At 39.5% G+C, this 18,595-nt stretch overlaps 2 protein-coding genes across 10 annotated transcripts in view; one reads left to right on the top strand and one right to left on the bottom strand.

Moving 5' to 3' along the window:
* ANLN (anillin actin binding protein) overlaps positions 1-1,406 on the bottom strand; it is a 48,066-nt gene extending 46,660 nt beyond the window's left edge. For 5 of the 6 annotated variants that reach the window (XM_043589252.1, XM_043589253.1, XM_043589255.1 and 2 more), the window contains exon 1: positions 1,224-1,337. In XM_043589252.1, coding sequence (XP_043445187.1) covers positions 1,224-1,241 — 18 coding nt within the window. In that variant the 5' untranslated portion in view covers positions 1,242-1,337. Of the gene's footprint in view, positions 1-1,223 lie in introns of all 6 variants that reach the window. The other variant, XM_043589254.1, reaches the window with a different exon arrangement.
* The window catches only part of KIAA0895 (KIAA0895 ortholog), a 75,603-nt gene continuing 58,201 nt past the window's right edge, over positions 1,194-18,595 (top strand). The window contains exons 1-2 of one of the 4 annotated variants that reach the window (XM_043589262.1): positions 1,194-1,307; positions 8,329-8,398. In XM_043589262.1, the coding sequence (XP_043445197.1) occupies positions 1,194-1,307; positions 8,329-8,398 (184 nt within the window). Of the gene's footprint in view, positions 1,308-8,328; positions 8,399-16,510; positions 17,570-18,595 lie in introns of those variants that run through there. The other 3 variants (XM_043589259.1, XM_043589261.1, XM_043589260.1) reach the window with 3 other exon arrangements.

Raw genomic sequence — 18,595 nt, 5'->3', positions numbered from 1 at the left:
CTGGGTTTTCTGTCAGATCTTTAAGTAAGTTTAACAAATTAATGTGTTTTCCCTGGATGATTGAGAATTTGAAACAAAAATAAATACTGTTATGTTTGAATACAAGTAAACTGTAATTGTGGAAACTTTATCTTAAGATTTATGGAATTGTAAATATAGGTTCCCCCCAAAAAAGTATTTCTACTCTCCATAGCATTTAAGTTTTGAATGTAGTGTAGAGACATCTTTAGGCCCACTCTGCAGCAACACAAAAAAATAGCAGTTTGAAACTTGCACAACCTAAAGGAACAGGAACTGTCCTGTAAGAAAAGGGAGTGGACAAGTGGTCTACACTAAACTGCTGAGTGTGTCCATGTACATTCTTAACAAGATTGACCAAAGCTAGAGAAATAATTGACACATGATGTAATTAATCCATATTCAATTTCCAAAGGACAAAAGTTAAAAACTGTCACTGTAATGTTATGCTCCAAAAACACACACAGAGTTTTATTTCTTTACTCTGGTTTTTTACATTGTCGGCTATTAATTTTGTTTGTATATATTCGGCCAGCACTTTTTCCTTTCCATCCAAGTGTCAATCTCGGGGATTAAATTTCTTCCCCACTTAGCCGAGCAATCAAATCTGAAGAATGTATTCACTTTATAGGAACGGATGCAATGGTTTCAGTATTGGCTTAACATTTTGCCGTCATTTCATTAACAGGATCTTTTCCATGCATAACACCTCTGCGGGCGACCTGAACCCCGCAAATCACATTCCATTTGCAGGCGGCGACTGCACACAGCACTGAGTCATTCAGGCACCCGACTCCACCCTACACCTTATCCTCGCTTTCCCTTCCAGCAGGACCAGTTCCGCCCAGGCCTCAACCTCACTCTCGGAAGGGACGGGGCTCCACTTCACAGGGCGTTACAACAATCGGGGCTGGCAGAGGGCTCTTCGGTAACGCCTAAAAGGACAGACTCAAAACGTCCCTCCCTGGGCTTCACTGCCGGACAGCAATAAGTAAACCGCGGACGAACAGCAGCCACAGAGTAGGCGACGTGCGCCCTCCAGCCCCTTCTCTCCCACGGTTCTCCCAGCCGCGTCCCGCACACACACGCTGCGCACGCGCGCGCACGCGCCCTCGGCCCGGTGGGCCCAGAGGTCGGCAGAAGGTGGGAAGGGTGGGTAGGGGCCGAGAGCGGGGATGGCAGGCTGCGCCCGCAAATTTTCTCACCTCGGTAAACGGGTCCATCGCCCCGGAGTTCGCGTGTTGATTGCGAGACGACGGAAACGGCGGTTCAAATTCAGAAAAAGAAAAGTGAGTCCCGATTCAGTGTGTCACTTGAAGAGAACCAGAAGGCCGGGGCGGGGAGAACTCTCCCAAACTACTCTCCTCTATCGCTCAGCCTCCAGTGTCAGATTCGGCCTCCTGCGGCCGTTCAAATTTGAATTTCAGCGCCCGTACAGCGCGCCTGCGCGCGGGGCGGAGAGGGCACGCCTCGGCCCGCCCCGGCTCCCCGTCACGTGGCTTTGACGGGCGCGGAGGTTCCCATGGGTGGCTGGCTTTTTCTCAGTCACAGCCCAGCCCTGGAGGCCGGGATGCGGCAGGAGGTGCGGCTCCGCTCCAGCCGCCTCGGGACTGAAGCCCCACCCCCAACGCTCGCACAAGCCATCCTGTTTAAGCTGATCTCTTGGAACCCGTGGTACTTGGACTTTCTTGCCTTCCTTCCTTCTTTTTTTTTTAAATTTTTTTTCAACGTTTATTTACTTTGGGGACAGAGAGAGACACAGCATGAACGGGGGAGGGGCAGAGAGAGAGGGAGACACAGAATCGGAAACAGGCTCCAGGCTCTGAGCCATCAGCCCAGAGCCTGACGCGGGGCTCGAACTCACGGACCGCGAGATCGTGAGCTGGCTGAAGTCGGACGCTTAACCGACTGCGCCACCCAGGCGCCCCCTTCCTTCCTTCTTTAATACAGGATTAAGAGCCCTTGTGTTTGAAATCCCACCGTCCTTTTGGCCTTCTGTAGCTTGCTTTCCGCTCGCCTTCACGTCACCCTGATGGAGACTGCAAGCTTGCCCTCATGAGGGCCCTAGTGAGTCCTCGAACACTTGGGGCTAATGATCAGTGACCCACCCACCTGGGGCCCTGAAGACCTTTCTTACTGGGAAAATAACATTAACAGACTGTGTGTGAGAAGTTCATACACAGAACTCCTGTCTGCCTTCCTATTTGTTATATTAGAGCAGGCATGATCTCGAAGAGGGGCAGAGGGAGACAGAAATCTTGAGGCTCCATACTCAATGGAGAGCCAGACATAGGCGCTGGACCTTAAGACCCTGGGATCTGACCTGAGCAGAAATCAAGAGTCAGATGCTCAATCTCAATCGTCTGAGCCACCCAGTAGCTTCCTATTTTAAATTCCATCTAAATTTATACAGTGTTAGAGCTGGAAGGATTGAGAAGCCATCCACCTTAATCCTTTTACAGCCAAGAGCAAGGAGACCCTGAGACAAGTAACTCTTGTCCAGGAGAAATGAAAATCCCATTCTCAGCCCATGGTACCCTTTCCACCAGGAGATCAAACTGTGTCTCAACAATTAATCTTTACAGATTACTCAGAATTGTAAAATACGTTATATAATTACTGTATCAGATTCCTTTCTTATTTAGCAAGTCTGCTCAAGGGCTTGTGAAGACAACAGTTCTCGACTTGTTCAGCTGAAAAGCAACACCATGTAGATTACGGAGTCATTTACAGAGTGACTGCCTAAAGGCTGAACAAACCAAAACTATTCCTTCCAAGTTAGATGTTTTGGTATATTTAATAACACTTCCATCTTAGCATTCAGTAGACATTACAAACAGTATTTCACTAATAATCTCTATGAATTTTGATGCTATAGGTTGGAGTAAAAAGAATTCTGAGTGTAGAGTAGGAAGAAATTGCTTGGGGTCTTGGCTCCTATAGGACCATGTGATCTTAGGCAAATCATTTAACCCAATATTCTTTTAAACCTTTTTGGGAAGTAATGGGCCTTTTAAAAATACAAGTAAAGCTGACCCTCTACCTAGAAAAATGACCATTTAATCATAAAGTATTTGACATAGAATTTCGTGAACATCACAAAGCCCAACCAGGGGCTCAAACCCATGAACCATGAGATCATGACCTGAGCTAAAATCCTGCACTTAATCGACTTAGCCACCCAGGCACCCTTCCAAGTTAGTAACTTCTGCTTTAGCTTCTCTGGATTTTGATTTACTCATCTGTAAAACAGGAATAATCAACTGCGCTGCCTTCCTCAGAGTTGTCAGGAAGATCAGATGAAAAATTGAGAGTTCCAAAAGTATTCTGTAATAAGGCACCACCCAAGTGTTTAGTGTATCAAATTATTAATATTTAACTCCAAATATGCTACTTATGCTCCAAAGTAAAAATGTTTGAATTTTTCTCACTGCTCGACAATGTTGTGGTTTAAACAACATTGGAAAAGAAGTCATTAGAAATTTACGTAGTCTTTGTGCCTTCCAGCCTTGGCTTCTTTGAGGCTTAGATTCTTTATAACCAGATTCTAGTCAAGACTAAAAAAGATGCATAAAGCACATAGTGCAATATAACTACTCCAAATATTAGTTTATCTTTCTTCATGTCTTTTAATCTTTACACTGATGACAACTGATGATGATAGCAACCACCACAATAGTTACAACTTGTTAAACACCTACCAGCTACCAGAAGCTGTGCTAGATACTCAAGTCTACTCTTCCTAGAGTACAGCGACTGTTACCTAACATGTCACCTTTTTTCCATTCTTACCCCTGGTAGTTCATTCTTCAGTTTATAAGCTAGAATTACTTTTCTTCTTTTAAAACTTGTGTTCTAAAATATTTCCAGTTTACAAAAAAGTAATGAATAAAACAGATGACTATGTACCCACCACCTAGCTTAAAGAAATATATAATCCTATACTTGAAGTCTCCTGTGTGTCCCTTCTTTTTTTTTTTTTTAATTTTTTTTTCAACGTTTATTTATTTTTGGGACAGAGAGAGACAGAGCATGAACGGGGGAGGGGCAGAGAGAGAGGGAGACACAGAATCGGAAACAGGCTCCAGGCTCTGAGCCATCGGCCCAGAGCCCGACGCGGGGCTCAAACTCACGGACCGCGAGATCGTGACCTGGCTGAAGTTGGACACTTAACCGACTGCGCCACCCAGGCACCCCCTGTGTGTCCCTTCTTAATTCCATTCACATTCTGCTCCCCAGGGAGAAAACTATCCTGATTTTAATGTTTTTCATTCCCACGAAATACATGTACTTTTATTATATCTACATATATATCCATAACAATATATTGTTTTACATAAATTTTTTAACTATATCTTTCTGCAATTTTTTATTTTTCTGCTCAGTATCCTTTTTATGAGATTCATGCCAGTAATAGCTGCACTTCATTGATTTTCACTGCTGTATTATATTGTATGAATATACTTGCAATTTGTGTGTCCATTATCCTGTTAATGGATGTTTAGCTCATTTCAAATATTTCATCCCAAAGATTCTGTGATGCCATAAATATTTTTAATGTTGTATTTTTATTTATTTTTGAGAGAGAGAGAGCTGGGGAAAGTCAGAGAGAGAGGGAGACAGAGACTCTCAGCGCAGAGCCCAATGCAGGGCTTGATCTCATGAACCATGAGATCATGACCTGAGCTGAAATCAAGAGTCAGACACTTAACTGACTGAACCACCCATGCACCACAATGCCATAAATTTTTTATGTCTCCTTATATACACATGCAAAATTTTATCTAGAGTAATATACCTAGGAATTAGAGGATCATTTCAATAAATGTTTCAATATTATTGCCAGATATTAAAAATAAATTACTGTTCAAAATTATTGTCACAATTTTTAACTTCAGTCGGCAGTGCATGAGCATGCCTACTACTGCAGGGCCTTCCTAACTGTCAGATACTTTTTAGATTTTGCCATTCTAGTCTGTATTCACTTTTCCTATCACTCCTGATCTTGACCATTATTTCATGTGTTTCTTGGCTTTTCAGTTTTCCTTTTCTGTGAATTTCAACTCTATGTCCTTTGCCATACAGCTATTTGATTTTTTCTTGTTGATTCATAGGTCCCCCACCTTGGGTAAAGAGATTATTTTTTTAATCTAATAATTTATTTATTTTTTATAATTTACATCCAAGTTAGTTAGCATATGGTACAACAATGATTTCAGGAGTAGATTCCTTGATGCCCCTTACCCATTTAGCCCATCACCCCTCCCACAACCCCTCCAGCAACCCTGTGTTTGTTCTCTATATTTAAGAGTCTCTTATATTTTGTCTCCCTCCTTGTTTTTATATTATTTTTGCTTCCCTTCCCTTGTGCTCATCTGTTTTGTATGTTAAAGTTCTCATATGAGTGAAGTCATATGATATTTGTCTTTCTCTGACTAATTTCGCTTAGAATAATACCCTCTGGTTCCATCCACGTAATTGCAAATGGAAAGATTTCATTCTTTTTGACTGCTGAGTAATACTCCATGTGTATATATACCACATCTTCTTTATCCATCCATCCATCAATGGACATTTGGGCTCTTTCCATACTTTGGCTATTGTTGATAGTGCTGCTATAAACATTGGGGTGCATGTGTGCCTTCAAAACAGCACACCTGTATCCCTTGGATAAAAACGTAGTAGTGCAATTGCTGGGTCATAGGGTAGTTCTATTTTTAATTTTTTGAGGAACCTCCATACTGTTTTCCAGAGTGGCTGCACCAGTTTGCATTCCCACCAGCAGTGCAAAAGAGATCCTCTTTCTCCACATCCTCGCGAACATCTGTTGTTGCCTTGATTCATAGGCTTTTTGTTGTTTGTTTAGTATTTTCTGGAAAAATAACTCTTTTTGGCTTGTTAATATCTTTTCCTCACTTATGGCTCATCTTTGCACTTTAGGATATCTTGGATGTATTTAAATGTTTAATATTAACGTAATTAGATATATATTTTCATTTGGGCTTGTGTTTTTTGGTCTCAAGAAATCCTTCCCTACTCTGTGGTTATAAAGATGTTCTCCCATATTTTCTTCTAAAAAGTATTGTTTTCATCATTTTGCCTTTAAATTATCTAGATTGATTTTTTTTAAATGTGGATAACCAAAAGTCTTAGCCCATTCTTAATTATTTTCCCGTTCTTTCCCCACTGACCTATAATGCCACTCTTGTAATATATCAGCTTTTTATGGAGATGTAGGTCTATTTTGGAGCACTTTATTGTCTTCTACTAGTTTGGCTATTTCTCTCCCAATATCAAACTGTCTTAATTGTAAGTGTTGATATCTGGTAGATAAGTTAAAAATTAACTTGGCTTGGCTAATTGATTTGGCTAATTTGGCCCCTTGTTTTTACATATACATTTTATGATCAGATTGTCAAGCTCCACAAAGAGAAAAAAAAAGTCCTCTTGAGGGGCGCCTGGGTGGCTTAGTCAGTTAAGCATCCGACTTCAGCTCAGGTCATGATCTTGCAGTTTGTAAGTTCGAGCCTCACATCAGGTTCTATGCTGACAACTTGGAGCCTGGAGCCTGCTTCAGATTCTGTGCCTCCCTCTCTCTCTCTCTCTGTACCACACCCCGCCTCTCAAAAATACATTAAAGAAAAACAATTTAAAAAAGATCCTCTTGAGATTTTTATTGGAATTGTACTGAATTTATCACATATTTTGGAGAGAATTGACATCTTTGTGTTATTGAGCCTTTCTATTTGTGAACATGGTAGATCTTCATTAATTTAGGCCTACTTTAATATTCTCCAAAAATGTTTATAATGTGCTTCCATACAAAAATTTAAACTGATTGATTTATTCCTTTGTATTGTTGTCGTTGCTACTTTCACATATAATATCTTTTTAACTATTTTTAAACTACTACTGGTATGTAGGAACATAAAAGATTATTGCAAATTTACTCAACTATCTTATTAGTTTTAGTAATTTATTTATAAAGGGATTTTTTAATGTAAATTATGCATTGTTAATTCCTTATACAGAGCTAGTTTGTATCTTCCATTGCAATAATAGAATAATATCCAAATTCTTTATCATATCTACTAGGCCCTAAATAATCTGGACTCTGCTTGCCCTTCCTAATATCCACAAATATCACAATACTCTCCCTTTTTTTCACTAGGCTCTAACCTAGTGAAAAACCTCATAGTTCTTTTCTGTGGGGGAAAAAAAAAGACCAAATTCCTTTCTTTTTCAAGAACTTTCTACGTCCTAGAAACTCCTCCTCTAGATCTACCCATATCTGGCTCCTGGCTCCTGGCTCCTCATTAATTAAATGAGTGTAAGCTGGAATGTACTACCTCCTCAAAGATTTCCCTGATTTGGTGGCCACACCCTTCCTCTCTGCCTCACCCCAGTCACTTTCCATCCTATTACTCTGATTTATTTTCTCCATTGCATTTACCACTTTTGTGGAATTATTTTTGTTATGTATTTATGTTTATTATCTGCCTCTCCTACTAGAGGGTAAGCTATGGAGTGTCAGGGACATGTCTTGTTTATAGCACCTTCTGGGAATATGAGTTCAGTAGACATTAAATGATTGAGTATAAAATAACTATTATTCCTATTTTAGATATAGGGAAACAGATACAAAGTGGTCAGACCATCACCTAATAATTTGAACTAGATCTGCCTGACTTCAAATGCTAGTTGTTTATACTTTTGACATTTCAGTTTATGTATTTATTTTGGTCACTAAAGACACAATAATGGTTTAAATGTGCCCTTGAGCTATGTCTAAAGTCCTGAAAAATAGTAACCATGGTTTTCTCTTGGAATTTCTTTCTTTAAATAAAAAAATTCATTTTAACTATTAAGTTAAGGAAGTAAAGAAAAGAAATGCATGCTGTAATCACATGATTATTAGTAGTTAGACTATACAGTTTGGCCTAAATTATGTAAATATTTTAAAAATCATCAGAAGTGTCTTCCCTGTGAAAACTGCAACCTCTCAAGTTAGTTAGGTAAAGATCATGGCTTATTACATTTATGTAAGAATAGAATCAAGGCATTGTAGATTAAAGGTAATACAAGTAAATGAGTATTTGCTCCTTCTAAGATCCTTTTCAACAAAAGAAATATTATGTGTGTCACAGATAAAATTGATAGAGGGCTAAAAACACAAAAATTTGAAAGCATTTACTCAATAAAGACACTCTAAATATTGTATATTTACAGTTACTATTTCAAAACACATTCACACACATTCTCATTTCATTCACAAATGATACAATGATGTAAATATTCTTATTTTTACAGGGAGAGAAAAGGCCAAGGTCTAACCACAAGGCAGTGGCAAGAAGGATTAAAGTCAAGTTCTCTACTTCAGGTTATCTGGCTGAAGGGCCACTTCTTTTACACATTTATTATAATGAAGAAATAAGAACAATCAAAGGATGTTATACATGTTACTGGAAAGGGCTGTTTTAGTTGTTACGAACCCTGCTATTAATGGCCCCTAGCATCACATTTTAATGGTTCTTAGTATCAGGTTTTTTTTCTTTTCTAATTTAATTAATGAAAATGTTTCATATTCCAAAGTGAGGGAAAACAAATTGTGCTTTCTGAACATATTGTATTGTTTTTAAAACCCAGTGGAACTACAGACATATTTTCTTCACTCAATAGATTATTCTCAAAATTTACACAGCTTTAATCTCCTTTTTTACTTTTCCAAGTGGTAAATAAGGATATGAAGAGAATTAATATTTAAAGGACTATAGCAAATCTTTCATAAAGAGGAAGAACTCTTTTATGTACTTATCACATTATAATTTATATATTGATAATTTTACATTTCCATACCTAGACTTTTTAAGTTATATTCAGAGAACCAATATTTAAATTTTTAAATGGTGCATATTAAAGAAAAGCAGTTATTAAATATTACAAAGTAGCAGAAGCCAATGCTTCTTAAACATCAAAATCTCTCTATTGAACATCAAAAATTAAATTTGATACGAGGAGATTCATTGTATTCCATTGATGTCTGTCCTGAACTTCTTTACCTCCCAAACACTTCAAAATTTCTCTTCGCATACTACTTTTAGACTATGATTCTTCTACTCTTTCATTAATTCACAAATTGACACATTTGGGCTTTTGTGACATCCACCTTCACTTCCCACTTCCCCGCTTCTTGCAGTTGGACACCATCCTGGTCTTCCTCGGCACCATTCATGCCGACATGTAATAGGCCCTCAAGAAATGTTTGCTGATGAACCTTCAGTGATTACAGTCCCTTACACCCTGACCTCACCGTTCCTCAGACCTTCGAACTATACTGATGTCCTCTTCTCCTCTGCTCATCTATCACATGTATGCCCACACATGGATGTTAATCAACACTTGGAAGTGCTCCATCTCTAAGATTTCAAACCCCAAAGCTGGCCTCCTGATTGTAATCTTGAATCTTTACCTCTTCTCTACTGCTGCTCACTCTTGCTAACCCTGCAAGCCCTCCTAACCCTAACCTTCAGTCCATTCTCCTTTTTCAACTTTTGGTCACATTTAAAATATTACAGCTCATGCTTTGTATTAGCCCTGACCTTCCACCTTGCCCTTTTCTATGAAGCCCCCTGCTCAGTAGTTTTGGTTAATCAATTCTTAAAAGGAGGCTTAGTGAAAAGGGAGTTCTAAAAAAAGATAAGAGCTGGCAGGGATCACCTAATTCAGCCCCTTAAAATAGTACATGAGGAAACAAGAAGATTGTGACTAGTCTAAGATTTCTAGAACCTATTATTGGCCCTTTCCAGGTCTCTTCCCCAAACATCGCCTAGCCCCCTTTGTGTTTTATCTGTTCCCTACCCAGCCAGTCCCCAAGGGGAACCATTTCAATACCGTTTTCCTTGGGCCCTTTCCTTCTTGCTGCATCTAATTTGCCAATTTCTAACCTTCTATTTTTTTCTATTGTTCTTGGCTTGCTGAGCATTGAGCCAGTTCCATTTCAAATCTATCCCAAGTAACTGGATGTTTCATGTTCTCACAATTCTTTCATTCTTATCCACTTGAATACCTATCAAATTTTCTATCGGTTTCCCACGCCACTCTTTTAACTCTGCAAAAGAGTTTACTACTCACTTTGCTTAATGTTTAGAGCCAAGGAAAGTGCTCAAAAAATAGAAAACTCTCACTCACTTGCTGTTTCCTGAACGTAACCCTACTCTGCTACATCCCTTGTTTCTCACCTTGATCCTGCTACTGAAATGCTCCCACAATACCTTTGGATATCTATATGAGGCCAGTTGAATATCATGTCTTCTAAGATTCCCCACCCAGCCTACAGTGAGGTCATTTTCTACAGTGGTACTCAATTTGCACCACTTTATTTTGATACAATTTCAGACTTAAAGTTTCAAAAGTTTTATACATTTACACATAGAAAAAAGTAGAAGAATTCCAGGATGCCTTTCAACTAGATTCTTAATATATTAAAATTTTACTGCATTTGCTTTATTCTCATTCCCTCTCTTTCTCTCTCCCTCTCTCTGTACATGCACACATACACATACACCCACACACATATTTACATATATACATACATAATCTGAAGTATTTAGGGGTAAAAGGGCATCATGTCTGCCAGCTAATCTTAAACAGGTCAGAAAAAACACTTGTATACACACATATATACAGATATTGTTGTATAGTTATGTATATATTACTGTGTGTATATGTGTATATACGTATATTTGGAAAAAAGAAACAAAAACAGAAAACCTTTGTTGGATCCCTTCCTCTGCTCCACAACTAGATGACTAAGAACTCTAAATTCTAGCTTGAGCTCTCCTATCTGCCTACACACACTCCTTTGGTAATTTCATCAGTCCCATTGATTTAAAATGCTGCCCCTATACTGATTGCTCCCAGATTTATTTCTTTAGCATAAGCTCTTCCCTGAGCTCTGAGCTCTAATATCCAACCACCTATTTGCAATCTTGACTTGGACTTCTAACTGGCATATTAAATTTAACCAAAATAGAATTCCCCACTAAACCTGTTTTTTCCCTAATTTTTTTCATATCCATACATGATACTACTATCCACTCAGTTGCTCAAGCCAAAAACCTAGGAGTCACATTCAATTCCTCCTTCCTCTCCTCCCCACAAAGTCAGCCTGCGGATCAACTCCTCTATGTTCTGGGTCTCCTACTTCTTTCCCTTTTTATAGCTTTCATTTCCACTCTAAGTCACCAGCACCCTCATTTGGCCCACTCTAAGTCTCCTATCTTGTTTTCTCACTTCCATTCTCAACCTCTTATCCATTGTCCTCAGAACAATCAGTGCAATCTTTAAAAACAAATAAGCCATATTATGTCACTGCCCTGTTTAAAATGAATCAGTGGCTTCTGATTGCACTTAGAATACAGTCCAAATTCCTTATGCTGGCCCCTGCCTACTTCTGAGATCTTTTCTTCTAACACTTTCCCCCAGCTCGCTGGACTCCAGTCATGCTGACCTTCATGTAGTTCCAGGATCATGGCAAGATCATTGCCATCTCAGGGCTTTTGCATTTACAATTCCCTCCATTTAGAATGCTTGTCTCTCCCACCCACCTCACCCCACCCCTGCCAAATTTACTATGGCTGACTCTTCTCCTTCAGATCTCAGCTCAAAAGTCTTTTCCTCAAGAGGTTTTTCCTGACACCCCCCTTACAAGTCACCATCTAGCATACTTTCCTGATTTACTGTACTTCATAGCACCTATCTGTATCTGTAATCACACATTTGTTAATTTGATTCTTGTTTGTTTCTCCCACTATAACATATGTTCCTAGAGAACCGAGACTCTTACCACAGCACCCTTGATGTATGTGCTCAAAGACTGGCTGATGTATGTACATCATGTTCACATATGTATGTATGCACTATGAGTAAGTTCTCTCAGGGTAGGTACTGTGTTCTTTTCATCATCTTTTTGCCTTGTATATAGGAGACACTTAAATATCTGTGAAAAGATTAAACTAATGCACATCTTGTTTTTTTCAAAATATAATTAAGATAGGCAATTTTTTTTGTCTGTTTAAAAAATATCCCTCCTCCCCCAATCACTAACAACAAAACATCCTATCAAAATAATCAGTGTTTCTCAGGATTTTTCTGCTCTTCTATTTTCATTGAGGTGAAAAGGAAGAGGAGGTTTCACAGAGCATTCTTCGATTTGTCTCCCACTTAAGGCTTTTCATTCTCCTGAAAAAGACATACTGAAAACATTCCATTCTTTCAAAACAGACATCCTGAAAGTAATCAAGTGCCACTCAAAAAAATTTTGTTTGTTTGTTTTATTTGTTTTTGAGAGAGAGAGAGAGAGAGAGAGAGAGCGAGAGCGAGCAAGCATGGGAGGGACAGAGAGAGAGGGAGACACAGAATCCGAAGCAGGCTCCAGGCTCCAAGCTGACAGCGGAGAATCTGGCGCGGGGCTTGAACTCACAAACCATGAGATTATGACCTGAGCCGAAGTCGACTGCTTAACCGACTGAGCCACCCAGGCACGCCCCCCCCCCAAATTTTTTTTAGAGTCACAGAAACTATTTGTTGGATTTTTTTTTCCTTTTATGAGTCAAGGAACATTATTGACAGCTTGCCCTGAGGCTTCTGTTAATGTTTGTTAAGGTTGGGGTGTTGCAATTAGAGTCGCTCTGTTCTCCTATAAAAGCAGACTGCTGCAGAATAACTTTCCTCAACTGCTATATTTTCAGTGACACAGAATGTTATAAATTGTTTCCAATAAACAGGAAGGAAAGGGGCACCTGGGTGGCTTAGTCAGTTAAGTGTCAGACTTGGGCTCAGGTCATGAACTCAAGCCCAGCATCCGGGTTTGTGCTAACAGCTCAGAGCCTGGAGCCTGCTTCAGATTCTGTGTCTCCCTCTCTTTGCCCCTCCCTGGCTCATGCTCTGTCTTTATCTCTGGCTCTCTCTCTCTCAAAAGTAAATAAACATAAAGAAAAAAATTTTTAAACAGGAATAAAAGTCAAAAGTATTTTCTACAAGCTTCTCTTCCCCCCTTTTTGAAGTCTCCTCTATAATTTAAGTGAGGAGCACCTGGGTGACTCAATCAGTGAAACGTCCAACTTTGGCTCAGGTCATGATCTCACAGTTCCTGAGTTCAAGCCTTGCATTGGGCTCTGCCCTGACAGTGCAAAGCCTGCTTCAAACCTTCTATCCTCTCTTGTTTCCTCCCTCTCCCTTTGCCCCTCCCCCACTTGTGCTCTCTCACTCTCTCTCTTTTTAAAAAATTAAAAATAAAATTTAAGTGAATACATGTGATTTGAATGTTCTAATTTATTTTAGCTACTGAGATAACTTTTTAAGAAATTAAACCTTTTCTCAGTTTCAAGCATAATATATACTTGATCAGCTCTCACCAAAACGAACCTTTCCTGTAGAAGATGAAATAGAGTTGTCTTTCCACTAGCATTTGCAATACTTATTAATTAGCAGCTTTCTCCAGTTGTCCCCATCTCTCTTTTCCTTTTTCTTGGTCTTTACTACACAGCTCCACCATTCAAGGTAAATGATCAAATGTATTCTAAGTCTCTAAAAAGGAAGGTATTGATCTTTTTTCTAAAACCAAAACAAAAATGATCCTCTCTTATTACAGAGATATTTTGGCTGACTTTTTTTATTCAGTAACTCCATCGATTATGAATAGTTTACTCTGTAGCATGTACATGGATATACAGATTAACATTTGAGTTAAATAAAAGTTACTATTAAATAAGAAAAAATAAGCTTTTTCCATAACAAAAATCTTAGCACACACAAAAGAATAATATTTCTATCAAAATTGCTATTTTTCCATCATTTTCATATCTAAGACCTGAATGGAAGTCATCATTAAAGATAGTGATCAAAATGATCCACAATATAATATTGGTAGTGTATGTAAAAATGACTATAAACGTAAAATGAAGAATAATGTTATGGTAGGATAACTACAATGACATCCTTGGCTAACATTGGAAAACCTTAGTTTAGTCAAACTTTATAAAGAGGGGAAGTGTATCCTTAAATATAAGTTATTAAAGGCAGTTTTAATAAATTATTAACTTTATTTTGCAGTCAGTGCTTTGAAAATGGAGTAGTAACTGATAATCACATCAATCCTTTTGTCTCAATATTAACGGTTTATATAGAAACGGATATAAAGAAAGTTTCTCAGAAAGATGGAATTGTTCATTGTTCTGTCGGATATGTAAAAACAATGCTGACTCAAAAGCAGCCAAGTGGACAGCTGCAGATGCTGTACCCAATGGAAATACTAAGCAGGCATAGCACAAATCAATAATTAACAAAGCAGATGCACAAAGCTTGATGAGGATGAATAATTGCATAGGCAGGAATGGTAAAAGGAGCTGATAACAGTACTAGTTTTGTAAGAAATTAGATAAACTCTTTGTATTCACAAATTTGTTAGCAAGAGGACTTCAATGCCTAATGGTACACAAAGAATATCTTTTCAGAATGGTTTGATTAAATTGATATGCACCTTTAATAACAGTTATCACTAAAAGTATTTAGAAATCAAAATTACCCACAAGAAAATATTGGTAGGGTGAACATAAAAATAATTTTAAAAGTAAAGAATGAAATAATGTAGGTGCGTGAACTACAGGAGCATCATCAAATTGCTTATTTGGGGAATGCTTAAGTTCAATGGAATGTTGAAGAGGGAGGTATACATTTAGTGTACATCCTTTTCTAACTTTAGTTTGTGTGTGTGTGTGTGTGTGTGTGTGTGTGTGTGTGTAAACCCTTTCCTAACTAGTCAGTAAGTTTCTTGAGGATAAGTATCATGTTTTATAATGTAGTCTAAAAGCACTAAGCTCAATGCTTTATGTATAAATAAATACCTGTAGAATGAATAAAATAACATATCTTTATTTCTTCAAAATGTAATGGATATGGACAATATGATTAAGCATGCTTTAGTAAAAGCATTCAGAGTAAATTCTTTACGTAGATGCTGAATATGTGACTTGGAAACATCTTTTAGGAGTCTTTATGTTTCTGAGAAATTAGTTCTTAAATTGCAGTGACTTTAATAGATACATTTTATAGCAAACTTGAAAAGCATGTGTCAGAGTTTTAGGTACATAAGGAATTCAGGTTTTTAAGGTTCATTTATAGGCTTTTTCCTTGGGACATATGTTGAAAGAATAACTGCCCTTGTGAATGCAAGGAGTCATTGCTCAAAACTGTTTCAAGTGCTTTAAACTGAGGATTAATTCTTTTTTTTTTTAATGTTTAGTTATTTTTTTAATGTTTAGTTACCCCCCCACGGGGGGTGGGGGGTAGAGGCACAGAGAGAGGGAGAGAAAGAATCCCAAATAGGCTCTGCACTGTCAGCATAGAACCCAATGTGGGGCTTGGTCTAACAACCTGTGAAATCTTGACCTGAGCCAAAATCAAGAGTCAGTCACTTAACCAACTGATCCACCCAGGCACCCCTGAAAATGTATTCTTTATCCAGATACCTGTTTTATATCATTCTATTTTCTTTATCATTGAAAATACATACTTTCTATTATCTACTTATTCATTGATTCACAGATATTTATTGAGTATCTATTGTGTACCAGGTACTATTCTAGATGCCAGGAATATAGCAGTGAGGTAGCAAAAATCACTGTATTTATGGAAATTTTATTCTAGGGGTGGAGACAGACAATGGAGATAAATCAGTAAACTATGCAATAAGTTAGTGTTTGGTACTAAAGGGAAAAAATATAGCAGAGAAGTACGGAAGAAAATCTGAGAAGGAAGTGGGATTTTAAATTGAGTGGCAGGAAAGGCCTCACCAAGAAGTGACATTTGGATTAAGTCCTGAAGGAGGTGAAGGAGCTAGTCCTTTGGCTGCTTGGGGAAAGAGCATTCCAAGCAGGGGAAATCCCAAGTTACATAAGTCTTGAGGTGAAAGAGTGTTTGGCATAGTTGAGAAATATCAAGGAGGTCAGCGTGTCTGGACAAGACCAAGGCGGAGTGTGGTGGGACATGAGATCAAAGAGATGACGGAAGGCTAGGTCATAAAGGACCTCATAGGAAAGAAAGGAAGCCATTGAAGTGTTTTGCACAGAGTGGTGACATCTGACTTTTTAACAGGACCACACTGGCCACTGAAGAGGGCAAGGGTGGAAATAACAGAGATCATTTATAGTTATGGCTATAATCCAACAAGAGATGGTGGTGGCTTGAACCAGAATGGTGGCAGGGGTTATAATGAGAAATGACTGGATTCCAGATATATTTTGAAGATAGTATTCACAGGATTTTCAGGCAATATAATGTGAGGTTATCTACTACTTGTGATAGTTCAAATGTCCACTGTTCACTCCTAATTGCTAAAAAAGATACAAATTCTCACACGTTCTGTTATTTCTAGATTATGATGTTAACATAACTTTTCTTTTGTTCCTGGGTTTGAAAACACATGTCAGCTACTTGTGTCCTGTCTCAACCTTGAGAAAGGGTGAAGAGAAAATGTGGCTCAGAAATTTGAAAGTGCCAACACTATCCTGTGAGCTCCTCCTAGACTGTAAGCTCTGTGAGACCTATGGCATTTACCTTATGTCCTCCAGGCCTGCCTCAGAACGTTGCACACATCAGGCTCTCAAAAAATGTTGAATGGTATACTCTCTACATTTCCCAAGGAATAACAAAGCGGACAACATCCTGCCGTATCAATTGCACAATCATAAATTAAAATTTGTATTTTTAGTATTAAGGACATTATTCTGGGATATTCAACTTGAAAATGTATTTGAGCTTCCGCAGATACTGAACACCGTTCAATCTAAAGTTGTTTTAGCTTTTCCGAACCTTTTAACTAAAGGGCGGAGAAGACTGGCTTTGCAATACACAGATGGGCTGTCATATTACACCGCCTCTCAGTTGTGAAGCTACCGCAGCATTAAGCCCTCTTGAACAGGGCACAAACGTCTTCTCTACAAGAATAATCAGACACAATGCACGTACACCAGCAGCCGAAGAACCAAGTCTGTCCTGGGGCTTAGCCCACAAATCTCCGGGGCCACGGGCCTGCGCAGTGCTCGCCGGGCGTTGTAGTTTCCTTCCCTCCTCTTTCTTCCTGCGAACTCGGCCGCCGTTGCGCCAGCGCCCCAAGTGGCGGGCAAGCTCTGTGAAGCGCAGCGTACGCCGCGGCGCGGAGCGTTTCCTAGCAACGGGGGAGCGGCAACGTCACGGCGGTGGGTTCTTAGCGCAGCTGCCCCTTGTAGAGCCGCTGTGTGTACCTTCCAGCACCTGCGGTCTGCAGGGAGCGCTTCTCACAGCCTGGTGCGCACGTCTTCGTCGGTCCTTGTCCGCTTCATCCTGCCCCAGGACACGGAGAGCAGCCTGCCGCCGCGACCCCTCCTCTGAGGTCCCGGCCCGAGGCTAGAGGCAGTCCGGCCGGTTCTCGCCGGCCCTCGCCCCCGGCGCCCCTGGAGCCAGCCAGCCGCCCGCGGCCTCGGCGGGACGATGCTGGAGTCCATTCGCGTGACGGGTGAGTGCCCGGAAGGGCTGGCCCCTGGGCTGGCGGTGGCGGAAAGTGTCCTCCCGGCTCCTGGCGACGGGTGTGAGGCGACTCGGGGCCCCAGTCGCCCCGGAGGCCGAGGAAACGGCTTGAGTGGGCTCCGCGCGCAGCCGGGGCGCTCAACCCGGCGCCCGGAACAAGTGCGTGGCGCGCAGGAGGTGCTCAGGAAAATTCGCGGAGGGAAGACAGAAAAACGGTCCCTTTTCCTTTTGTCGCTTATTATCAGTAAGCACGTGCCATGGAATCTAGGGAAGTGAATCATAATCGACAGATTACTCATCCTACAAATGTGCGCTGTAAATAAGCCATTTCAAAGCATATTAGCTATGTAGTTAGGCATTATAGTGTACTGGCGTCTAATTTTCTAGAATGTTCAGAAAAATCAGAGCTAAGCAAAAGAACACATTCCAGTATATGAGTATTTATACAGTGTTTATTTCTCTCTTTTTTTTTTTTTTTTCCTGTGCTTTTATTTTTAAGTCAGAACGTTTTGGGTTAATACTATTAATAGGTCACTTTATGGTATGTATGATTCTAAGCAGAAGAAATGGGTGTTCAGACCCCAGGTCGGAAAATTTACTTGCCTTTTATATTATTTAAAAAATAGGTATTGATGTTAATCATTTAAATATTAGCTTACGTATTAGAAGAGTTCCCTAGGACATTATTCTGCCTTTAATTCTCTGTAACATTTCTGCCAGACAGGGTTTTTGGTAGTCCAGTATCATGACGAACAACAGTAAAGGGAAATGCTTAATCTGCAAACTAGTGTCAAGGCCAGAATTTTTTAGTTTCAGGCACTGCAGTACCAAACAGACTATTTTTAAATTCTAAAGTTTTAGAGTTTAGACTAGTTTTTAAATTCTAAAACTGAATTCTTTTCCAGTGAAAATACTTGTGGTCTTAATTTTATGCTGTTTTATTTCATGATTCATATTATAAAATATGGAGCTGATTTTGTACTTTATCTTATTGTTATTTGTGTTGACAGGAAGC

This window comes from Prionailurus bengalensis, chromosome A2 (genome assembly GCF_016509475.1).
Source record: "Prionailurus bengalensis isolate Pbe53 chromosome A2, Fcat_Pben_1.1_paternal_pri, whole genome shotgun sequence".
Taxonomy (NCBI): Eukaryota; Metazoa; Chordata; class Mammalia; order Carnivora; family Felidae; genus Prionailurus; species Prionailurus bengalensis.
This window is presented reverse-complemented; position numbering and strand designations above follow the sequence as displayed.